At 37.4% G+C, this 25,126-nt stretch overlaps 4 protein-coding genes and 2 long non-coding RNA genes across 6 annotated transcripts; 4 read left to right on the forward strand and 2 right to left on the reverse strand.

The window, feature by feature from the left end:
- The first annotated feature begins 4,786 nt into the window (after positions 1 to 4,786).
- On the forward strand, positions 4,787 to 5,730 carry LOC103427808 (protein S40-4-like). Its single transcript, XM_008365889.3, has one exon. The coding sequence runs from the start codon at positions 4,889 to 4,891 to the stop codon at positions 5,441 to 5,443; it is 555 nt and encodes a 184-aa protein (XP_008364111.3). The 5' UTR covers positions 4,787 to 4,888; the 3' UTR covers positions 5,444 to 5,730.
- Positions 5,731 to 7,621: 1,891 nt separating this feature from the next.
- Positions 7,622 to 10,321, forward strand: LOC139188790 (uncharacterized). The gene is made up of 5 exons (XR_011572080.1): positions 7,622 to 7,818; positions 7,902 to 8,061; positions 8,167 to 8,235; positions 8,934 to 8,992; positions 9,987 to 10,321. It is a non-coding gene; the product is annotated as an uncharacterized lncRNA (long non-coding RNA).
- Positions 10,322 to 11,016: 695 nt separating this feature from the next.
- LOC114819298 (probable beta-1,3-galactosyltransferase 2) lies at positions 11,017 to 14,586 on the forward strand. Its single transcript, XM_029087608.2, has 12 exons — positions 11,017 to 11,197; positions 11,302 to 11,435; positions 11,835 to 11,919; positions 12,057 to 12,112; positions 12,218 to 12,429; positions 12,535 to 12,598; positions 12,923 to 12,995; positions 13,084 to 13,204; positions 13,348 to 13,435; positions 13,523 to 13,648; positions 13,775 to 13,884; positions 14,059 to 14,586. The coding sequence occupies exons 2-12, from the start codon at positions 11,317 to 11,319 to the stop codon at positions 14,211 to 14,213; spliced, it is 1,209 nt and encodes a 402-aa protein (XP_028943441.2). The 5' UTR covers positions 11,017 to 11,197; positions 11,302 to 11,316; the 3' UTR covers positions 14,214 to 14,586.
- An 869-nt stretch (positions 14,587 to 15,455) lies between these two features.
- Positions 15,456 to 17,803, forward strand: LOC114819301 (autophagy-related protein 8C-like). The gene is made up of 6 exons (XM_029087614.2): positions 15,456 to 15,886; positions 16,000 to 16,062; positions 16,675 to 16,730; positions 16,812 to 16,864; positions 17,341 to 17,459; positions 17,561 to 17,803. Exons 2-6 carry the CDS (start codon positions 16,026 to 16,028, stop codon positions 17,653 to 17,655), a joined length of 360 nt encoding a protein of 119 aa, XP_028943447.2. The 5' UTR covers positions 15,456 to 15,886; positions 16,000 to 16,025; the 3' UTR covers positions 17,656 to 17,803.
- A 395-nt stretch (positions 17,804 to 18,198) lies between these two features.
- LOC139188791 (uncharacterized) lies at positions 18,199 to 19,038 on the reverse strand. The gene is made up of 2 exons (XR_011572081.1): positions 18,928 to 19,038; positions 18,199 to 18,606 (listed from the first exon to the last, which is right to left on the reverse strand). It is a non-coding gene; the product is annotated as an uncharacterized lncRNA (long non-coding RNA).
- A 1,773-nt stretch (positions 19,039 to 20,811) lies between these two features.
- On the reverse strand, positions 20,812 to 23,811 carry LOC103422469 (uncharacterized). Its single transcript, XM_008360533.4, has 2 exons — positions 22,232 to 23,811; positions 20,812 to 21,381 (listed from the first exon to the last, which is right to left on the reverse strand). The coding sequence occupies exons 1-2, from the start codon at positions 23,726 to 23,728 to the stop codon at positions 20,986 to 20,988; spliced, it is 1,893 nt and encodes a 630-aa protein (XP_008358755.3). The 5' UTR covers positions 23,729 to 23,811; the 3' UTR covers positions 20,812 to 20,985.
- Positions 23,812 to 25,126: the final 1,315 nt, after the last annotated feature.

A 25,126-nucleotide genomic window follows, 5' to 3' on the forward strand; every position in this document is an offset into this window, starting at 1 on the left:
TTCTCTTTCTTAAATGGTCCAAATATCTTGATCCATGAACTCGGACACAGAAATCTGCTGTAGATCTCATTCCATATAGGACTGGTGATGGACTAAAATTGAGATTGATTTAGAACGCATGCAATATTAGTGGTCGCTTTATTTCCCACTTTCACTTTTTTCTTCCCCAAAAGGAAAGAGACGGAGAATAATCAGGTCTGGGTGTGCTCATCTTACAAGTACCTTCAAATCAAGCAGATCCTCTTTGGATGGTAGAAGTTGAGTTCTCTCTTCAATCATTGGGGAAAAAAAAAACCTCTGATAAAGTCGATTTTTTCCACTAAATGCTTCTTGCTAGGATTCCATGTACATGATTGTACTCTTGGAATTGAAATCCGAGTAAGCAAAGCAAAATATGACTTGCGCTCTTGCACCACTAGTTATATATTGCCATGCATTGTACGTGATCGGTGATCTACCTTGGTAGATATTTTACCGTGTCGCCGGATCTGTACATGTGTGTATCTTGAGACAAGAGATAGTAACACAATTGTATACATTCGGTGACAACTAGACTTGCTCTTATCTAAGATGATTTAGGGGATCAAGAAGCTTAATGATATTTTAATAATTATGTTTGATGATCTTCAAACATGGTTAATTGATGAAGAATAAAAAATAAAAACTTCAACTTCAGTTAAACAAAAGCTAATTAATTAGTATAATTATTACACTAATGAAAAGTTAATAATTTCACCAACCATCACGTCTCGTGATTAATTCATTGTATACTTCCATGCTTAAAGAGGCTAAGTTTGAGCATGGAGTGAGCAGAAATAGCTAAAGTGAAACTCTTAATTTGCAGCTTCTTATATGAAACATTAATTTATGCAATTACTTGTGATGAGAGAGATAAACGATAATAATGCATACAAAACGTCGCTACCACACGTTGCAAGCAAGTTTTCTACTAACATGGTGAGTCATATCACTCAAGGCTGGCAGACCTTGTAATTCTTTTCCCTACAAATGCTTCTACTTTAAAAAGAACCAGAAGTGAACCAAATCAGGTATGCGTATTATCAAGTTCTCAAAACTGCAAAAAGTCTTGTCAGCTGTGCCGAATTAGGCATACGTACATAGACTATCAGTTTGATTAGAGTCTTAGAGTAGCATAGTTTTGACATAAATCAACATGCAGATTGTGATTGACATTATTACTATCAAATATTCTTTTTACTTATCTACATCGATCTATTATTAATTTATGTTTTTTAATATTTTTTAATTCATCTGATTTTACGATTAAAAATTAGAAAGATATATGAGAAGTAAAACAATATGTAGGGATATCACACTCCATATTTTATGGACAGAAGGGGTGTGCACTGAAAGCAAAAAGAAAATTTTCATTCTGACTAGAACACATATGGTAAACTGTGTGTCATTATTTAAGTGGAGGGAAATTCAATGAAAATTATATCGGCACTCCAAAAATCTTATTATGCACTTTTAACTTTTTATTAACATAAAGAAAAATACATTTGTGAGGAGTGTTCAATGAGATTTTTCGAGTGCTAACAATTCCCAAGTTTTATTTTTTTAAGTTGTTAATTTTTTTAATACAAGTATCTCACCACTTCTATAGTAACACATAACTCTGTGTTTCAGGTACATTGAAAAGTATCTCAGAAGCACGGTTCTATATTCGAAGAGAGATGCTTGCATGTACAAGTATACGATCCTCATTACACATGACATAATTATTACAGCAACAACGTATGTAGCTATTTCATACAAAATCCTCTTGTATTTGTAGGTCAAAAAATTGAATAAAGATTCGTATATTGGATTAGCTATGAAGATATATCTCGTATAAAAAATACTTAAATTGTATATAGGATCGCAATAACTTATGAACATGATGAAAAATAACAAAAGTTGTAAAACTGAAAAAGCAAGAAAAAGTTGCATGCAAAGCTGGTGATGCTTCACCATCATGCATTATGACAAAGTGAAAATATGAATGTGATAGACTTAAAATACATGTAAATATAACATTTTAGTTATATGTAATTTTTTTCTAAACAAAAGCGGTCTCTTGAACATGTAAATATAACATATCAGTTGCATGGCAAAGTTAAAATGCGAACGTGATGGAATTAAAGTATTAAGAGACACAATTTTTGCTCATTGGCATCCAAAGATTACCTCTCCTATCCAGTTAAGTTAGTATACAACTGAGGGTAAAATAGCAAAGTCAGATGTGCACATACGAATGAAGGATGTGATTGCAAACTCCAAGCGTGAAACTATTAATTGACGCTCCACAGATGGACTTCTCTTTGGTCATTGTCCAACAGATCTTACTGATTTGAGTTTGAGAAGACCCTTCACCTTGACAGCACCTACAGTGCCTTTATTTGCTCTCTCTCTCTCTCTCTCTAGCTATTTACCATTGCAATAATCCCCAAAACCCAGGAGGCATCGAAAGAAGTAAACCAGAAGACAGACCAAAACCCAGGAAGCATCGAAAGAAGTAAACCAGAAGACAGATAAAAGTAGAAGTCACAGACTCACAATCAACCAAGTGCTTAGTTCTTGTTACGAGATAAACTTTGTTAAGGTTACTTGATTAGGTCATTTTCCATCTTTAAGTAAAATTATGAAAAATGTTATTGGTACTTTAAAAAACTCATTCTACACTTCTTACAAATGTATTTTTCTTTCATAATATAAAAAATTTAGAATGCAAAATGAGATTTTTGGAATGCTAATAACAATTTAAAAAATTATTTATAATAAGTGTCCTATAAATTATAATGATGTAGTCGTACTATTTTACCGAAGCTTTTCTTATTTTATTAGTGATATTCCTAAACAATTGTTTGACTAGAACATCTTCTGCTATCGAGTAGAATTAACGAATAAAAATACAAATATATTTTATTTTATAAGAAGTATAATAAGAATAATTTGGTCTTGAAATTAACCTTACCCAATAACTTGTTAAAAAAGCACCCACTACAAAAATGACGGGGATTCTCTCTTCTCTTTTTTTTATCTTCCCTCTTATCTGTAGTTTTTCTTTTTCTTCTCTCTTTAATTTTGTCTTTTTTTTCCTTTACAAAGATAACATCTTGAGCATTCAAACAAAAGAAGAAGGCAAAAAAATTAAAAAAAAATAAAATAATCCTTGTCCCTACTAGACAACCTCCTTAAAAAAGTTTCGTCGCCCACACCATCTCCCATAGTCAGTCGCTCATGAGAGAGCTTGTCCTTTTTTCTTTGTTGTAATGCCCGATGATGAGCTGAAGCCTGAGTGAGTGAGTTAAAAGTTGAGAAGATAAGGTTTTAATGGAATACAAGTTTTATGGTTCAGACCAATCATTCTTTTAATACATTTTATTTTATGTATGAAAAATGCTAGCGATAGACCAGATTTTTAATTACATTTTGCAAATTACGTAATGTTGATAGGCTGAATTCTTTTTTAATGATTTAATGAAAAAATTTAATCATTAATTATTACATCATATAATTATTAAAATATAATTTAAATAAATGATATTTCTTACACCAACTTTTATGTATTTGTGTGTATATATGTGTGTAAGGTAAAAACGTGATATGAAGAAGTCTCCTCAGCGTGCAGCACTGACTTTATTCCCATAGATGATTAAAAAGGCGAAAAATGCTTCTGATAATATCATGATCTGGTTTCTGGGTTTTCTCAACACACCTCACCAGTTTCTCGATCCCGAAAGTTTCCTTCTTTTATCTACTTCTGGCCACTCCTCTCTGTGGGCTTTTGGTGTTTTTTGATAAACCAACCTCCACACTGACCATTTTCAGGTAAAAACTGAGATTCTCTTCGTTTGCTTTCCTTTTTCTGAAAGGAATGTGCTATTCATACATTTATATTTGGAGGTGAATTGTATGTCCTTCCATTTCTATACTCTTCTCATTCCCTCATATTTTGTGTGATTACGGTTAAGGTATGTTAATAATTTATATTTTTATTACTTTTTGTTATATTATTTTTATAAAAAAATCAATATAAAATATTGATGTGGCTTAACCGTAATCACACAAACAAGGAGATGAGAAATATATGAAAATGAGAGAGCAGACAATCCACCTTCTTTATATTTATCTCTCAGGCACATTTTTTAATTTGTTATTATTGATATTCTTTAATTCATTTGATCTGATAATAAAAAATATAAAAAATATATAAAAATTAAAAATAAATATGTAAAAAGTAAAAATGAATGTCTAGAATATAGAACACTAGTTTTTTAAAATCACTCACTGTCAACCGGAGTGTTTTGTCAACTTTTTTATTTTTGACAAGTTTTATAATGAATATAAATATAGTGAGTTATTATCTCACATTTCTTTTTATCACCAACGCCTTTTATTAATTTTTATTGTTTGATCACTTTTAACTTATTCAATTTGACAATAAAAATTGAAAGATATGAGAAAAATTATATAAAAAAAGGGCTAAATAACACCACCCTAAATATAAAAACAAAACAATAATTAACCATAATTTTATGCCTCCACTCCACTTTCTCCGTCACCCTTCCAACTCTTTCTTTTTTAATTTTAATTTCTAGCTAGTGTTGATAATTTGATATACAGGCAAGGTAGATTCCTGATATTATTCTCTCTTGCACCTTTCAGCTTTTTGCTTCCCAAGAAATAATAAGTTTTTATCTCGTTACCAAATACCAAACAAAATGTAAATAATTATCCTCTTATATATACAGGCAGCAGGTCCATTTTTGCTCTCACTCATCTCTCTCTCTCTCTCTCTCTCTCTCTCTCTCTCTCTTCTGGTTTGCTTTTTTCTAGAAGAACCTAGCTTTCAATTTTTGGACGTTATCAGAGCAACCCACCAATGGCAGATTGGAGTGGTATGATGAGCAAAAGCAGTGGTTTTGGTGGGGGAAGAAATGGTGAAGATTTTGAAGAAGAAGAGAGGGAAAACTCAAGTCTCAAGATGCTGAGGAATTCCAAAAATAATAGGTCCTCTACTTCTTCTTCTTCTTCTTCCTCTTCCTCCTCTGCATCTGCATGCCGCCTACCTACTGCTGCAAGAACGATCCCATGGGCCCATAATGATCCTCCAGCTGACCATGAAGTCCAAAAATCAGCTCCTGTGGCAATCCCTGATTGGTCAAAAATTTATGGCAAGGGTGCCAAGATTGGTTCTTCGGTTCATGATGATGATGATGTGTATGGTGTCAATGGGGATGGCGATGGTGATGGTGGTGTCATTGGTGATGGTGATGATGATGACATGGTTCCTCCACATGAATGGGTTGCCAGAAAGCTTGCAAGAAGCCAGATTTCATCATTTTCTGTCTATGAAGGGATTGGAAGAACACTCAAAGGAAGAGACCTCAGCAAAGTAAGGAATGCTGTTTTGACTAAAACTGGTTTCCTAGAGTAATTATTTCAAGGAGAGCAACTTGGAACAAGTTCATCGGCAGCGTGACGTTTCAATCCAATTAATACAATGTGACGTCACGATTTTAGTAAACCAGTTTTAAGTCATTTCTCAGGAGTTCTACCATCAAATCATTGTTATATAGTCAACGGTTGTTTATATTTATTTTGCTTTTGTTTAACTACTGTTAGCAAATATAGTAGGTGGAAGTGGAACTGGGTAGAGAAAGGTGCCCTCTTACGGTGTGTGATATTTTCCAGTAAACAAAGGAAGGAAAAAGTTGGAAACCATTCGGCAGCCTCTGAGATTTTGTATGGTAGTCACTACTTGTCAAGTAAACAAGGAATTATGTTGCTTATTTTGGCATTAATTTGTAGTCGACCAAAATGCGATTGTTGATTTTGGTAGAAATTTGCAAAACTGATAAACGATCCTCGTTGTTAATTGAATTGAGTTTTCGTAAGAAAATTTCACAGGCATTAACAAAAATATTATGACTTACGAGATCTCTGTAATTGAAAGATACAATAATTTGATCAAAGACATCCCTCAGTATATGCAGCCAGCTCTAACAAATGATTGGCTATTCATCTTTTGCCGACATGTAATTGCAGTAATTTATGAGAAATTGTGACGCAAAAAAAAAAATCTGGGAATCAAGGGCAATATTGGGTGGGTGATCACATTTCATTGGTGCTTGCAGGTTTTCTAACAACTCAAATTCCACAAAAATCTTGCAAATTTTTAGTGTTGGGTAAACTTGGGTTGCCCTTTTTATCAAATGGAGCATTGGATCCCAAATCCTCAAGGTGCCTACTGTGTCATTGGATCTCTTCAAAAATAAGTGAGAACAAATCTGAAACTAGTTCCCGGCGAGGATCGAATTTGTGATAATTCACTTATGAAGCGAACTATCATTGTGCTATTGAAGCTAGTTGAACCTTTTATTTTTTCTTCATACAATGATATTAGAGGTGACGAGTTTGATTAAGTGGCCAAAGAATGTAATTCAACTGCTAATCTCATCTTTAAATTGGTTAATATAAACAGTATTTCAATTTGATGAACATATTGACATAAGAAACGAAAAATAAATGCAAAATTAAAGGGTTCTTTATATATAAATCCTTACAACTCTTATTTCCTAGATAAAAACTCACCTAGTTATAAATATCCAAATAAAACCCAAATTTAAAAATAACTGCCAAGTATAGAAGTAATTGACCTATAATTACAAAATATTTACAATTTGTACCACAATATTCAAAATAAAAATAAATAAATGTTATTACTCACCTTAATTACAATGAAAATATAATTATTGCACATATTATTATCCCAAACACACACATATATACGTTCCAATATATATATTACTAGCATAAGCTCAATATATATATATATATATATATATATATATATATATATCTATATATATAAATGTACCCATATCTAGTTTACCTATGTATATAATATTACTATACGTTCACATACACACACACATATACATATACAGTACTCCATATATGATCAAATATATTAAACTAATTAATCTACCTATATTTAAATTTATGATGAGCAAATAACATATATTTTGTAGGTAAATTAATATTGAATCAAATAACATTCTTTTATTTCGTAGGTAATTTATTTTTCATGTATTAGTACATATATATTTGGCACATTTTATTATTATAAGATATATGTCCAAATAATAGGTAAATTAATCTTCAATAAAAAAATAATTGCTTTATTTTGTAAGTAAATTAATATTGAATCAAATAACATTTCTTCATTATGTAGGTATTTTATTTTGTATGTATCATTATATATATTGGGCATATTTTATTATTATATGAACAAATAATAGGTAAACTAGTATTGAATAAAATAATAACATTTTTTATGTAGGTATATTATTTTGCATATATTTAGGTTTGCTTTATTATGTAGGTAAATTATTTTGCATGAATTTTATGTATGTCAAGCATGCTTTTTTTGTTGTTATATGCATATATATATATATATATATATATGTGTGTGTGTGTTTGTGTGTGTGTGTCACAGCCCGTCCTGGAATTTTAATTCCGAGGACATGAAAAGATGAAAATGCCCTTAAACGGAACTAAGGGGCGAAAATTTAACAATTTGGATTGAGTTGGACACGTGGGATCCCCACATCCCTCAAAACCTTCCCCAATTCCCGTACCTTGTCTCTCTATCTCTCTTCCCTCACGACTCTCTCTCACTCTCAGTTCTCTCTCTTCCTCTCCGACGCTCAACCTCACCCAAAACCACCTAAAACATAAACAAACGTCCAAGATAAGACCACATTTGGACTCCTGGAACTTCCACGATCACGTAGACACCAATTTCAGGTAAGTTTTGCTTCGAAAAACCCTAGTTTCAAAGTTCCCGTGAAATGGTACTGTTCATGATCTTCTAAATGACTACGTTTTAGGCTAAAACAAGATCACAGCGGGCTTAGTGAGGTCCCAAGGAAGCTCGGAGTGCTTCGTTGGAAGTTTTTGAACGTAAGAACACGGAGATTGACAAGTTCAAAGTTTGGCCGGAGCTTTCGAGGCGTTTTCCGGAGAATCCCCGGCGAGTTAGGAGTCGAGGTAGGTATCAATCTCTTCGTCTCGTCAAGTACTACAACTTTCCTTTTTGTTTCACTCAATTTCGTTGAGTATTGAAGAAGTTATACTCATTTGAAAAATACCCAGTTTCCGGCGACCTCCGAGGCTTTCGAGGCATTTTCCGGCCAAAATACGGCGAAATAGGTGTTGTTCAAGGTACCATTCTCTTTGTCTCTTCAAGGGCTACAACTTTCGTTTTTGAATAACTTGATTTCGTTGAGAAATGACAAAGTTATAGCAATTTGAAAAACTGCCCAGAAAACGGCCGCCGGAAAAACCAGTCCGGCGACCCAAGGAAGAAGAAGGTGCTACAGTAAAAATAAAAAATAAAAATAAAATTATTTTAAAAATATGTCGACGTCCGTGACGTCGAGTAGATCACTGTGGTATATTCATATACCTAAATTGAACACCGTATGAGAAAGTTATTGAAGATTGTTGGTTAGGTGTTCAAATAACGTTTTATAGTTTTCACATTTAGGTGAAAATGTGAATTGATGATCCGACCGTTGGATCATCACCAAACTTTGATACGTTATAGTACGTAATATTTGAGGATTATTGGAACTTACGGATTGGGAATCCGAGTTACGGATCTTCCGGAATTGGAATTGTAAGTCCATAATATAAAATGTTAACCGTCACTTAGTTTTGGAAATTGACGGAAATCCAACCGTTGGATGGTAATGAAATTTTAGGATGTTATCCTAGAGATATATTGTGGACCTCTGGAAGTTATGGATTTAAAATCTGAGTGGCAGATCTTCCGGATCGAACTACGTAGTGACGTATTTTATATAAGTTAAATATTCTATCGATATGAATTCTGAGGTTGGATTTGATTACTATTCTAGGCGGCGATCGTCGTGACGCCTTGATGTGTGGTGCTAGGGAGTTGTTGGATGAACTCCAGGTGAGTGGGCAGTTTTGTTTTCCGTATATATATATATATACTTAACGTTTTCCCAGAAATTGAAAATGCATGAAATTATGTTTAAAATGAAATGCATATGAGTTATGTGGAAAAACGGGAAGTGAAATACCATGCATAGAATTGATATGAAAAGTATATAGAAATGTGAGTTGAAATGCCATGCATGAATTAATATATGATGCATATGTATGAATTGGTGCGGTGGACGCACAGGTAAGAATTGATTTATGATGCATATGTATGAATTGGTGCGGTGGACGCACAGGTAAGAATTGATTTATGATGCATATGTATGAAATGGTGCGGTGGACGCACAGATGAGTATTTAATTACTGTTATGATGATGATGATATATATTGAGCTCAAATCCTGCACCATGGTTTAGTGCTTATAGTATTCACCGCATCGCACGCTCGCCTTGGATCCAAGTAGATGCTAGTCGTACAGTCCACGCGGAGTGGGTACGACAGACCAGTCGCGAGAGTGTTAGTGAGATTCCGACTGGTGGGTGACCTTAGATTATGTGCACAGATGATATATGAGAAGCACTAGAGCGTAACTTGTGTGCAGAAGGCCGGACGGGTCACAGAGGTGACTCCGGTAGAGTGATAATGATAGATTTTGAGCTCTAGGTTCAACCGTATAGGGCTATTAGAGGGCCTACGGTTGATTACTTTCTTGCACCTGATATGATTATGTTGATGCATTCATACCTTATTACTGTTGAGATGATGTGGCATGGCATAATTAATATGAGAAATGTTGAGATGACATGGCATGGCATGATTGATAAAGAGATAATGTTGAGATAGTAAAAATGAAGTTTTGAGAATATATATGTATATTTATATTTTACATTTCTGGGAAAGTATACAGGTTTTACGGAGAGGGGTTACAACGTTTTGAGAAATGTTTGGATTTGGAAAAGAATTGTTTTACTGACCCACTCAATTTTGGTTTTGCGCCCCTCCAGGTTCAAGAATCACAAAGGTGTGGTGACTACGAGGAATTCGACGGTGTTCTGACAGATTGGACAAAATTAGGACTCACCTTCGGGTGTATCAACTTATAAATTGTATAATTAAAGCTTCCGTACTGTGCAAATGGTTACGTCACTCTCACGTGACGGCCAGCATGCCCTCCTTCGGGACGGGGTGTGTCAGTGTGAGTGTGTGTGTGTGTGTGAAATAATTTACCTACATTTATACGTAAAATATAATTTTATTGACTTAACTAAGCATGTATTAATACATTTATTAGGCATGTTTTATTGTTATTATATATTATGCAATGAATTTATTATTTTTTTAATTTTTGTAAAATCATTAATTTTCCCTTACAATTTGTATGGAATTAATTGTGTAAATCAAACATTCAAATAGGGGTGTTTTGGGCATCGAAATTTTTTAAATGTGTAAAGTCAAATATAATTAAGGAATTTTCTGATGTGGAATCTAGTTAATGAGTTTTATTCTAGTAAAAAACTTATGTCGGGTTTTATGTGAAGAAACCTAAGTTTCAAGGACTAAAATCATATTTTCAGTAAAAACAAGCAGAAAATGAATACGATGGTATTAGACGTGAAAAGTTGGCTAAAACAGTCAAATAATGAAATTATACTAGATCATACTGCTTTGTCTCCTCTTAAAAAACGAAGGAATGGAAATAAGAAACAGAAAATGAATACGAAATGAAACCGAGCAGAAAATCTGAATCCTACCGTTACATATGGTTACTAGATAAACTTAAGTTACTCAAACACATAATTAACTTAAGTTAATATGATATGAAAGAGTCTTGAAATTGATTCACAAATTGGAAACTGCATAAACTGAAACCGACAACATGAATTTGCACACATATATTTGTCTGGTTCATGAATAATCAAACCATACTTAATGTAATTTAAATATGTTTACACAAACAATCATGCAATTTATTAAATAAATTACCATTTTTCTAATTCCGTGGGTTTGACGTACCATTTTTCTGGTCAAACAACACGAAGCTGTTTACTGTTACTTCCATGGCGAATGAGCGTTTCAGGCAGAGGGACGTTTCAATAATTTGACATATTAAAGAGGGCAGTTAGAGGGTCTTCATCGGTGCACCTCTCCTGTCTCTTACAGAAGGAAGAGAGCGAGAGACAGAGAGAGAGAGAGTGGCCAACACCGTCTCAAGCAGGTGGCTTTTTCCTTCCAAATTTCCAAAAAGCTCTCCTTTTGTCTTTTATTTTTCTGGGTTTGGATTATTTTCTAATTTCCCTGAATTTTTTTTGTTTGTTTTAGCATTGCCGGAAGGAAATGTCTGTGAAGAGCAGAGGATGGGGAGGAGAGGTAACAGTGAGGAATGTGATGTCAAGGAACTGGGCACTTTTGCTTTGCTTTTGCAGCTTCTGTGCTGGAGTTTTATTTACCAACAGGTAAATTTCTCGGATGGTTTTTTACTGTTTGCTGTAAATTTGCAATTTTTATTTAACTCTTGTGCTTGTTTTGAGTACATTTGGCATTTTTTTACCAAATGCTTGGAACCCCATAACTAGTTGGCTTTTGTGGAAGAATCTGAGGAAATTATTTAAAACTCTGTGTGTTTAACTGCTTAATGATTACCTGTTTATGTTCGTTGGGTGATTATTTAAGTGCTTAAAACGTTTTGCATCATCGATGCGAATGATGGGCAAAGACGAATGCGTGTGTTTTTCTGTTCGTTCATGTTTTGTACAATTACATTGTTTGATTTGTTTTAAGGTTACATGTCAAGAAAACTCGGCATTAGTGGCTTAAGTTATGCTTGTCATAATGATCCAATAAATTTTCAACAGGTTGTGGATGGTGCCTGAATCAAGGCCATCGCAAATTGGAGCTGAAAAGATATTTTCCGAATCTGATGCGTGTGATCATAAGCTTGTAAGTGTATTCATCACATGTTTTCTAGCCTTAATTTGCATAGCAAATAGTTCTTGAGAATGTTGCCATATTTTGTTAGCTCGGATAATTTCTTTGGTAACTGATCAAGCTAACTTCGAAGGATAATTTCTTTGAAGGTTATAAAGCACACGGCTCGTGACAGTTCAGGGGAAGCTACTAATCAAGTGATTCAGTAAGCTCCGCTGATGCTTCTTTTGAAGCTACATTTATCTTACATGAAATGTTGCAGTGTCTCGAAGAACTAAAACACGAAGCTTATTTCTATTCATGCATGCAGGGAGCTAAATAAAACGGTTTCAAATTTGGAGATGAAGTTAGCCGCTGTTAGGGCAACGCATGAATCTGTACATAATGGATATCCTACGTCTGGAAACTTGAAAACTGTTGAATCAACTTCGAAGAAAAAGTACTTCATGGTTATAGGGATCAATACAGCTTTTAATAGCCGAAAAAGAAGAGATTCAATACGTGCAACTTGGATGCCGCAAGGTGCATTATACATTTGGGTTTAATTTAGTTGCGATGTTGATGGGATATTTGAGTTTCTTGTTCTGGCTATAATTAATGGTTTCTCGTTGTATAAATCTTTACCAGGTGAGGATAGAAAGAAGCTGGAAGAAGAGAAGGGCATAATCATAAGGTTTGTCATAGGTCACAGGTGAGGTTTACCATGCCTTCTTTCACCCATTGTCAGTTACAAAGCATCTTCCACCTGAGTCGCAACGTTTAAGCAAAGCTAAATTCGTAGCTAATCTGGTTAAATGTTATGTACGTATCTAGTCATTTCGGCACTGAGACAGATTTAAAGGGTGAATCGCTGTATTCCCTGCCTGTATAACGGGCAGGCTAGCCTAATGAAGTCTTGTGGTGAATTAGCTTGCACATGATATCTGTTTTTGTTCTCGTTCCTAACGGTACATCCAGGCTATTGAATATGAACTGATAAATTATGAATATTTATCGATTTTCCTGTTGTTACTAGTCCGACAGCTGGTGGTATTCTTGATAAAGCGGTTGATGCAGAGGAGCTCGCCCATGGAGACTTCTTGAGGCTGGTGATTTTCTTGCCCATTTTAACCAGAAATGTATTATCCGATGTAACATTCCAGTTTACACAATTTCTAATTCATACTATGTTTGCAGGACCATGTAGAGGGATACCTGGAATTATCAGCCAAAACAAAGACATATTTTTCGACAGCAGTTGCCTTGTGGGATGCTGAATTTTATATCAAAGTTGACGATGACATCCATGTAAATTTAGGTAACATAAATTTGAGATTGTTTTCCACATCTGTTCATTTCCCCGAAGTTGCTCGGGGTGTGTTGCTAACATTATTTTTCTCAGCATTTCGATTTAATCCCTTTTCCATCTCGTTGAGTTGATTTGCCTTTCATTTACCACAGCAACGCTTGGAACGATTTTATCTAGACACCGTCTGAAACCCCGAGTCTATATTGGTTGCATGAAGTCGGGTCCAGTCCTTGCTCGAAAGTAAGCGCGTGGTCTGTTTATTTTTAGCTGGATGTATATTCAGATATTGATGAACATGGTTTTGATGGTGTTTTTATTGTGCAATAGGGGAGTGAAATACCATGAGCCAGAGTTTTGGAAATTTGGTGAGATAGGAAACAAGTATTTTCTGCATGCTACAGGGCAGTTATATGCTATCTCGAAAGATTTGGCAACTTACATATCAAGAAACCAGTAAGTTCTCGCCTTGTCTCTATTTACGGAGCTAAATAAAACTCTGCTCGGAAAGTGTTGCTTCTCAAAAATGCCTTTAACCTTTTAATTTGATTCTTATTTCTTTCTTTTTCTCTCTTGTTGAAGGGATGTGCTGCACAAATATGCCAATGAAGATGTTTCGTTGGGATCTTGGTTTATTGGTTTAGACGTAGAACAGGTGGACGATAGAAGACTATGTTGTGGTACCCCGCCAGGTAATTTGAAAATTCTATCGATTCTCCTTCTAGTAGTTCTATCCTGAATGAGTTGTTTTCCCTATACTCGTTTGAGATGTAATTACAGAACATGAAATCTAGCAGTAAAAAAAAAAGATAAGATGTTGCTTACACGCATTCTATATGGAGTTGACGTTGTAATATGTACACCAGATTGTATGTGGAAGGCAATGACAGGCAACACCTGCGCTGCTTCATTTGATTGGCGATGCAGCGGGATTTGCAAGTCTGTTGAGAGGATGATGGGCGTTCACGAGCGCTGTGGTGAAGACAAGAATGCTATTTGGAGTGCAAGATTTTCTCAGTGACCGGCTGATGCTCATCCAATCTCACGAGGGATGTGCGGATAGCCTGGATAAGGCATGCAGACTTGTTTTATTCTTTTTTCTGCTCGTTGCTAATAGAGAACCAAAAATATAGAATGCTTACAGTTTAGGGGAATGACAATGTTGTTCGGGGTGCCATCTGCGTTATTGCTGGTGAAATCAACCCCCGACGGCAGGTGAAAAAAACTAAAGAGACGATGAGATAAATTTTTAACACCCCATTCTTTTGATGGTGGGGAGCTAGATTATAATTTCTATGCCACAGAAACTATGATTCTTAATATGTAGTAACCTTCAAAGTCTGCAGCACTTGCAGTGTTTTGCTTTCAAATTAATATTATAATGTTTGTTGCCCTCACTCACATTGATTACTGTTTAGTAGTAGTGTTAGAACGGTTAATACCATTGAAAGCGGGTGACTCCAAACCAACAAGGCTTCTCGTTTTAAGAGGGTCGGGTGGGAACGTGTATATACGCACCTTATTCTTACTTTGCAAAGAGATTGTTTTCACAACTCAAATTTGGGACCTTTCAATCACAAAAAAACAACATTTTCATTGCATCAAAACTCGTCCTTGGTTATTATCATTAGTTTGTGATTATTCACAACTTTGGAATGCCCTTTATGAATCTTTAGAAACTTGCAGACAAATTAGGTTTTTATGATGGGCTTTGTAAATTGAAAATTTGATTAAAAGCATGAGCAGCTCTTTAATTTTGTGAAAAATGCGATTGTGGAGTTTTCATGTATAGTTTCTTGTATTTTTGGATCCCATATGGTAAAGACATAACACAATAAAATATAAACTCTTGCAAGGCCGTTAAATGATTTCTTTCATTCATGTTTGATTTTTTCAACAAATAAAACGTCTTGTATGAATTTAAAAAAAAAATTACAATGCAACGAATATCTCAAAATTAAATGACGTTTCAATAAAAATTCGAAACCCGTTTTAGTGCATTTGTCCACATCATATATCTAATTCCAAAAAAAATGTGGTAGATGTTAAATTTGTGTGTCAATGCTCGAGCACCACACAATAAGTCGCTTGGGCCACAAGATATTTATTTGAATGGAAAGAGATCATTTCCGAATCCCTTCCATTAAATCCACCAAATCAGAGAATCCGGGTCCTTGAAATTTGATCAAACGGTTAAAAATAGGGATCATTTTTAAAAATTATAATAATTTTAGTCATTAAATTAAATTTTAAGAGTCCATATCCTTGATTAGATGGATTTGGTGGAAGGAATGCTGAGAGGATCCTTTCCTATTCGGATCATCACCGAAATTTCCTCAGCCACTTTCCGGAATTTGTGAATTTAGGATAACAAACGAAACGACGTCGTCTGTATTAACAACTTGGTTACGCGACACGGAGAGAGAGAGAGGGGAGAGAGATTGCTTGAAACACGCCGAACGGAAAAGAGATATAGATAGAGGAAGTTTGCAAGCAAATAGATTTCGTGTTGGAATCGGAAAGGAACCCTAACAATTCAAGTCTCTCCTCCAATTTATATAATTTATATGTGTTTGTATATATATATTCGCCAGATAATTCTTCCCGTCTCTGATTGATTTTGACCCTCTTGATCTTTTCCTCCAATCAATCTGCCAAACCCCAGCGACCCTAATCGGTTCCTTTTCGTGTCTGGTAAGTTTAATCCCGCAACGTTTTTTGTGGTATTTGTGTCTGATCTTGTAGTACGATTTTTGGGTAGGAGGGAATTTTCAATTTAGTGATGTCTTGTTGCTTTAAATTTGCAGATATCAAACGCAGTGAGAGTTCCGCCATGGCCAAAAGCTCGTTCAAGCTTGAACATACTCTGGGTATGTCTTTAATTTTTAATTTTGTTGGGTTATTTCTATTGTATCTGCAATACCCATCTGCCCTTTTAGATTGAAGGATGATTTGCAGATAAAAGTTTAGGTCTTTGTTAGCTTGATAAAACAAAATCTTGGGTTTTTATCGATTGCTTCTGCTTGGTATTGTTTAAATTTTAGTATGAGTTTTTCGATCGAATTTGTTCTGATAACAAACATGTTTTTTCAATGGATTTAAGTTGTGGGATTATAAATTATAGGCCTTTCTTTGACATGAGTTTTTCTGTCAAACTTGTTTTTGATAGAATTAAGTCGTGGGATTCTATACTATCGAACTTTTACTGGCTAAAGGTTGAGTTTTTTTCCATGTAATTGTGATCATTATCAATTTCTTCAGCTTGTATTGTTAGATTTTAGTTTCAGTTTTTCTCTTGGATTTGTTTGTTTGATGGAATATTAAATCGTAGACCTTTCTTGGGTAAAGGTTGACTTTTGTTTCATGGAATGTCTATCGTTGTTGTGATGGCCGATGGGAGAATATTCTTGGTGAAAAGACTGTCTTAATTCTTTATGGAATTAACATCTGTTTTGCTGATGGTCTTGGATTGCTAATTTCAGAAAGGAGGCAAGCAGAAGCTAGTCGTATCAGGGAGAAGTATCCTGACAGAATTCCAGTAAGAGTTCTACTGAATCAAATACTCTGACTTCCCATGTTTTCAGGGTTATGCTCTGTTCTAATTTGAGCTTTCATGCAGGTGATTGTGGAGAAGGCTGCAAGGAGTGACATTCCTGACATTGACAAGAAGAAGTTAGTAGCTAATTCCCTTCTGCTTTAGTTCTTGTTCATATGTGTTACTACTATGTAATAGGATTGTGCTATATTTATTTATGCTTCCGACATAATTCTCTTTACTATATAGTAAATAGTTTGTTGTGTAAGTTGTGCATTTTGACGTACACATGCGATTTATTTGCACTGAGGGGGTTCTAGTCATGTCTATATCATTGAGAATTTGAACTCTGGATGGAAGAACGATTTCATATCTTAACTGATGTTTTAGGAGTGGTTAGGAATGGTCTTGATCATCATTGTTTGCATGAACTGGTTACCCCAGTAACCAAGTGTTCCCACGAAATATATTTCGTACTCTCATTGTATAAGATTTGTATATGTGATAGAAAATGTACCTATTACAACGGCAAACTCGGAGTTCATTTGTGTTCATAGCTTCATTAAAATCAAGGTGTTCTCACATGGTTTTGCTGTTATGTTTCTCTCCACAGATACCTTGTCCCTGCCGATCTCAATGTTGGGCAATTTGTCTATGTTGTACGGAAGAGGATCAAGCTCGGTGCAGAAAAGGCTATATTTATCTTTGTCAATAACGCTCTCCCTCCTAATGGTCAGTTGCAAATTCATCTTTTAGGCATTCTATGTGTGTGTATATATATATATATATATTATTCCAAAGTTGTGGTCGTAATATTTTCTCCTATGTTACAGCTGCTCTGATGTCTACAATTTACGAGGAGAACAAGGACTTGGATGGATTTCTTTACTTGACCTACAGCGGAGAGAATGTCTTCGGTTCCTTTTAAGAGCGAGAATGCTTGTAAATAAAACCTACCAAATGTAAATTCTTGGCGTTAAATGGTTGAACTAGTTTTCATATCATTTTATGGAATTTCAAAGGATGTTAATGATGGTTGAACTATTTTGATTATTTCCAGTTAACGTTTCATCTCACGGTCGTTTATTAGAATCGAGCTTAGTTTTCATGAGTTGTGCATGAAATAGATCTGGTCTTTCGCCACGGCAGTCGATTTTTTTGTTCTGGTTGGAAATGGATGTGCAGATTCCAGTTCTATACGCAAAATGAATCAAAGGTTTGCGGAAAATTTTCCGCACGCCTCTGTTTATATCGTCTGTTGCTATTCCTTTGATCCATAGTTTATGATTGGTGTTTGATCAGGATCTTTTTTCGTTAGTTTTACGATCTGCATAAACGAGAAGAAACTAATGAAAACTAACGAAAAATCCTCAAAAACTTTAGTTTTAATCAAAGGTATAATTGAATACTAACAAGAATGACTTTTAAAGGTAAAAATGTTTTTAACGTTAAAAATGAATAGTACCAGGAGTTTTTCATCAAGATTCTCAAACTATACTTCAAGTATTTCAACATTCTTACACACCAAATAGGCAAAAATAATCACAAATCAACACTTTAGACAAAAAACAATTGGATTTTCTGGACATCGAACATTTCTAGTTTACTGGTTTGGTTGGTTTTTTCTTCTGGCACTGATTTTTGATCCATTTGATGCCGTTGGATGTGCCGCTCTTGATCTTTTCAGCGCCGGCCATTGCAGCCACCTTGGCTTTGCCTATGCCAGACTTGGTCTCTGCCTTCTTGTTGCTGCTGTCGTTTTCTGCCGTCCTGGTGTTGTCTGCATCTTCCAGTGCGCCGATGCCTCCGGCACCCCATTGATCTGCCCACCCCGGTGCTTCGGCAGCCATCGCTTCTCTCAGAATCTCCGACCACCACCCTGTTTTTCATAAAACATGGCAAAATAATTTGAGATGTATCCATTTAACATCAACCATCCAAAATCAAACATAGTTTCCCTTAGACAACTCTAACAATCTTAACAATCTTAGTTGTTCCTCAAGGTGGCTCTTCAGAATCGCCGTCTTTACATTCATAGCCATTTTTAACAATCTTAACACGCAACTAATCCACGCAATATCCGAATGGACTTTATCATGACTACACGGTACCCGCATTCAAAAGATGGATCTGAACTCGGCATGGAATATGATAAATCATGAGAAGGCTTTGTATCAAAATCAAGAACAAGAGAGAGTACCTGGAGAGAGATTAGCTAGCGTGTAGATTTAGAAAGATGGTGGAGTTAACCAAAACAACCTAGTTGTATATATTCAGAGACCACATGTGGATGATGGATGGGCTGTCTCTCTCTGTCTATCACCTTCACCTCATTTTTATAAACTTAACGGGTAGTGCTATTCACACACTGCTTTTTTCCTTTGACGTGCCTTTGTTAATTTTTATCTACTGATTTTTTTCAATTTATTTGATCCGATGAATGTCTCCTGGCTAAAGGGCCCACCGTTATCTTTCTTCAATCGTTCCGATCAGAACAAGTGGCTTGGCTTGTTTCGTCCTTATATCTGCACAATTCTTTGTCTTTGTTCATGATCATGCTGGGTGAAAGATAGTTGTAGAATTGGAAGTTGGAGAGGGGTGTGTGAGAAGTAAAAATAGGTGTGTAGATAGCACCATCGAAATTTAACTTTCGTATTTACTTTTTTCTTTAAGATTAAAAGGAAAATAGAAAGAAAAAGTAGTTGGCCAACTCATGTCATGAGTGGTTCCCATCCAGTGAAGCAAAGCATCGTTTGGCATTTTGCCCTTCATTGTGCAATCCCTAATCATCATCGTTGATTTCTGGTCGTGCAGAGGCACTGAGCATCTTTTCCTTAACAACCAAGGCATCTCTCTCAACTCGAATTTCAACAAGCAAGGTAAAACACTAAACTAACATTTGATACTGTATAACCAATGGCGGAGTTTAGGAATTATTCGGTGGTTGTGCTAAGCTAGAATTATTACTCCGAATTATTCGTTGGGAGCTTCTTTTACCATATATACATTCAACACTTTGCTCTAGTTTTGGCTTCAATGCATGTAACTGTGGAGAAGACTGGCATGGACAAGGGAATGAGAAAGTTTCTCAAGCTGTCAATTCCCTTGTACTTTGATTGTCTTTTGGGTACAATAATGTTTAGGAAGATATCGGTTACTCTCACCACCAAAATCAGGGTATACCCACAATATCGAACAAGAATGACTTAAGCGTGACACTTAACTACCAGCTGCCACCGGTATGAATTTAATAGGAATTTACAAGTTACGCACTAACAATGACTACTGACAGCGGGACTCAAACTTTTGTGGGACGACACACAAGGCCACCTTACCAACTGAGCCAACCCTCATTGGCACAATTGGAATGGGATAAGATAGTTATTTTTTCGACTATACATTTGGTATATGCCTTGGCGAAAGTTGAAGCTCTGCAAACCTACTATTTTAGATGCTAGGGAAATGAGGGAGAAGCATCTCATATACCGGTAAGATTTTCATTGCATCAAGTATGCTCTTTCCGATGGATATGATTATCGTACCTAATTTCAACCTCCACGTTGCGGGCGAGTGTCGAGAGGGATGCAAGGAGTGACATTCCTGACATGGACATTAATTTTTTTATTGAAAACACTGGTTCGTGATTCTTGAATAAGTATTAAGTGGGTGCTTTTTTATAGAGCAATTTATGACTCATAAGTACTTACAAATTTTTCTAACACGCATATTCATTATAAGAAACAGGTTTTATTATGTGATAACACTTTTCAGTTAGTTAGTATTACGGTCCAATAGTATTCCTCTTTACTTCTAAATGAGAGGTTTTAGATTCAATTTTCGCCAAAATAATTTCGTTTGTTAAAAATAAACACTTTTCATGTCATTACACTCCATCTACCACTCCAAACACACTTGTCATAGAAAAGCCAGTCAAGAGAGTACTTGATTGTGGGATCAAAGTAGACGTTCTCGATTTCCATGGACGATTGAATCCCTATGACTTTCTTGATTGGTTAAGTAGCGCGGAGAAGTTCTTTGATTAGAAAGAAGTATGCAATCGAGAAAAGAAATGATTAGAACTGAATGAGAAACACAAAAATTGGGGATGAACTTTTACTAAATCAGTACAACATTTGAGAGTCAAAACCCACTTGCCGGAAAATCGTTGCTACAAATAACTGAAGAACTGATATGGTAATATATGTACAATCAATCTAAATTTCCTTAATTTCATGGTGTCAAAGATTACACAAGTTAATTACTTGGATGATCTCCTCGTGGACTTGGATTTCTTCATTTTGCTAGACTTGTCCTCGATGCTCGTCCACGTATAACCGCTAGGAATGGCGAAAGGGTCAGAAGAGTCTTGAGCCGCCGCCACTGCAGGAGGAGCACAGTGTTGGTGTTGGTGGTGGTTTTGCTTGCTCGCGGAAGACCCCGACTGGCTGCTGTTCCGCCTCAGCCACGACGATGACGAAAAGGATGGTGGATTTTGCGCCTTGTATTTGTGCTCCTCCTCCTGCTGCCCTCGTCCTTCATGAATAAACTGTCTGGGGCTTGACATTGGAGTGAAGAATTGCTCAGTTGGCGGGAGCTCAACGAACTTCGTGAATGTTATCACCACTCTCACTGTGGGGACCACCGGTATTGCCACCTGTCCATCACCAAACAACTCCATAAGCTAAACAAGGCTATAATCTCAAAATGACCTCAAGATGACATTTTAACCGTTAATGACGTGGCAAAATCTAAGGTCAAAGAAGCTTTCCAATTTTTTTTTAAGATACTAACTCGAGTGTAACAATTCGGACACACTATTCTAACAACTGAGCTAACTCACGTACGTAGTGTTAAAAGAAACTCACTTGTTTGGCCATTGCATAAATAACGTGGTGGGTGGTCAGCAAATAAGGAATCATAAAAGGATAAAAATTGGGTCCACAAACCATGCCTAATTGTAAAGACAAGGATACCCAAACACTGAGTCTGAAAGGCCCGACCACGTGTTATGTGCTATTGCTCTCGCACAAAGACACTCTTGCATTGTGCATCAAACCAACTTAGAGCCAAGATTGCACTCCAAAGTAGAGATTTACCTTTCTTGCGAGAGCGATCACAATGTCCCATGAACGACGTGGTCAGGTTGTTTCCGCTCAAGATTTTCGACCAGGAAGTAAGTAACGCGACAAATAAAGCGTTACACGTCGAATCACCGACCACGGAGGCCCCACAAAAAGCTTCTAACCTAAGGTATGATTCTGGAAAACGACGACCCTCACTAATGGGATCCACTAAAACGCACAGTTTCTCACTTGTCACTTGTCACCACGTTAAAGTCAGCTCTCTTTGTCTCCCGTTTAAAACAGCTTACGCCACAAGCATAAAAAGCACCAAAAAGCAAATAAAACAGACCAAACAATAGACTCCACGACCACCCATGCCCCTCCGGGCCCACCCAATCTCGAGTGGGACCCCAATACGATATTCTGTGAAATGCCCCTTACCTTAACCGGAAAAGTCCCTGGCGGGAACTTGGTGGTGAGCAACTCCCTCATCCTCCTAACGGCCTTCACCTTGTTCGCCAAGATGTCCAGTAACGGCAGCAGCTCTTCCGTCTTTAACGGGAACTGCTCCGTCAGCCAAACGCACGGCCTCAAGCTCCTCACGAACTCTTTCTCTTTCGTCTGCACCGGCGCCGCAGCAATCGCAGCTGTTTTAGACCTCCTCGACGGAGGCCCGGAAATTGACGAAACGTCCACGCTTTTTCTCCCCAATGCCACCCTTGATGGTGGCCCGGAAATTGACGAAACGTCCACGCTTTTTCTCCCCAATGCCACCCTTGACGGTGGCCCGGAAATTGACGAAACGTCGACACTTTTTCTCCCCAATGCCACGAACTCCCTATCCTCCCTCACGAAGCTACTGTGCCTCCTGCCGTCGGGAATTCCGAAGCTCGGATTCTCCGCCACCAAAAACCCGTCGTCGTCCTCGTCGAGCTCGAGGGGAAGCACCTGCTCGCTCCCCGCCACATCAGCGTCGCCATTGGCGACTTTTCTCGAGCGGAAGCTGAACACGACATTGTGAATTTCGTACACTCGAGCTTTCCACTCTCCGACGCTCTCCGTCTTATCCTGCCTCCTCCAATTGGTCCGCCCGACGAGCTCCGCCTTGGTGACGTCCATGCCGGGGCGGTACACACTCGTTTGGGAGCAGAATCCGGCGATGTCCGACTCACTCATCGGCGACCCGGCGTTCTCGAACGCGTCGAAGATTTTCCGATCGTCGCGGTTCAAAACGAGCAGCGATCCCGGGGGAACGTCGTGGCTTTGATCGCCGTCGCCGAGGAAGAGGAAGCTCTGATCGGCGCGCTGGATCTTCAATCCGTCAAATCCGGCCAGCGACGTGTCAGCGCGCAAGTTGCCGTCGCGCTTCCAGATCTTGTACGTGTCGGAGGGAGCGATCTTCCCGACGAAGGGAATGACGGAGCTTTCGAAGTGGAAAGAGATCTCCATGTAAAAATCTCGCATTCTTCGGAGCACGGCGATGACACGTGGAAGACGGCGCCGCCACTTCGCCCAAGCGGAGCGGTGGTGGTGCCGGAGAAGGATTAAAGCAACGTCGGAGCTCCGGCGACATAAGGCTTCCTGCAGGGGATTCCAGCCGGCGGAGTTCTGGAGGGACACGTCGGCGCCTGCGGAGGCTAGAATTTTGGCGGACGCTGCGTCGTTTAGCCGGACGGCGAGGTGGAGAGGGGTTTCTCGGAAGGGAACGTCGCGGCGGTCGAGTACGGATGAGATCCGGTCCGCGGTCCGTTCCTGAGAGAGGGAGTCGGACTCGGTGTGGATCTGAGTAGGATCGGCGAGTCGCGGAAGGGTGGCGACGATTCGGGAGAGCGTGGTGTGGTCAGCCAGAACGACGGCGTAGTGAACCGGGCTGTGGGAGTAGTCGTCGGGCTTGAGCGGCGGAAATGACGGCGTCGATGTCGCCGACGATTTGGCCATGGTTTTACTGCGTAGGGGGAGTCGGGTGTTTTCAGTGTGGGCGTTTTAACTGAGAGGAGGGAAAGAATGTTATGGGAGAACGAGAACGAGCGGTGCGGGGGTAATTTCGTCATTTAGTTTTATTGAAAACCGTAAATATTAATTAATCGGCGCGACTTTTGGTGGAGTTCTGGGGTTGGTGTCAGGCAAGGCGTCGGGGATGTTTCTTTCCATCCAAGTACTTTTTTCTGCTTCCGTTTCTTTTGTTTGTTTTTTCCTCGTCGTCCTTTGAATTTCTGTCTTTTCCCTTTTTGTGTTTGATTTTTATTTTTTCTAGTTCGAATTTAAGAAATCTTAAAAATAATAATAATACAAACTGTTTAAACAAAAAAAAAAAATTGCAAAATATGAGATTGAAGATTTTAATTTCAATCATTTCATTGTGAAAACGCACTGACAAATTATGACACACCCTAACCCGAAGACTAGGACGTGCTGGCCGTCACGTGAGTGTGACGTAACCATAACGCAAGCGGAAACGATTTAATAATAAAATACGAGTCAACGAAAACCACTAATTGCAGTTATTTACAACCTAGCATTCTAGGTGCATAAGAGTGTACTAAACACACATAAACAGAGCATAAGCATCTAGGTGCAGTCAAGTAGGACCATAACTATTTTACAACACCCTCGGGTGAAATCCTACATTTATTTATTCTGTCAGAACGCCGAAGCAGTCCTCGTAGGCCACCAACGCCACAACTATCAACTAAAACCTGGAGGGGCGAAAAACAGAAAACGTGAGTGGGCGAAAATAAAGCTTTTCCAAATCATTTCACAAATCCACCATTATAACCCCTTTTTGGAAAACCTGTATACTTTCCCAGAAAAATAATATATAGCATATATATCTCAACTGTCTCGATCATCAATCTTATAACAGATTCAATAAGAAAGTACCATGCCAATTTCAACAGTTTAGTATGGATGCATTGACATAATATAATCAGGTAAAAGAATATATCAACCGGAGACCCTACAATGGTCCTGTACGGCTAAATGTAGAGCTCAAAATCTCATCTAACCGGAGTCACCAATTGTGACCTGTACGGCTATATACTGCACATAAGTCGGAACCACCTAATGGTATGTACGACTGGCATGTCGGAACCACCTAATGGTCTGTACGACTGGCATGTCGGAACCACCCCCGGTGATCTGTACGACTAGCATCTACTTGGATCCAAGGTGAGCATGCGATGCCGGGTGAATAATATAAGCACTAATACCATGGTGCAGTTTATGAGTTTAATATATCTCAATGTCATCATAATCAGTAATAATACTCACCTGATAATTACCTGTGCGTCCACAGCACCATTTCAATTATATGTATCATACATCAATTCATAATAT

This window comes from Malus domestica, chromosome 10, assembly GCF_042453785.1.
Source record: "Malus domestica chromosome 10, GDT2T_hap1".
NCBI classification, from domain to species: Eukaryota; Viridiplantae; Streptophyta; class Magnoliopsida; order Rosales; family Rosaceae; genus Malus; species Malus domestica.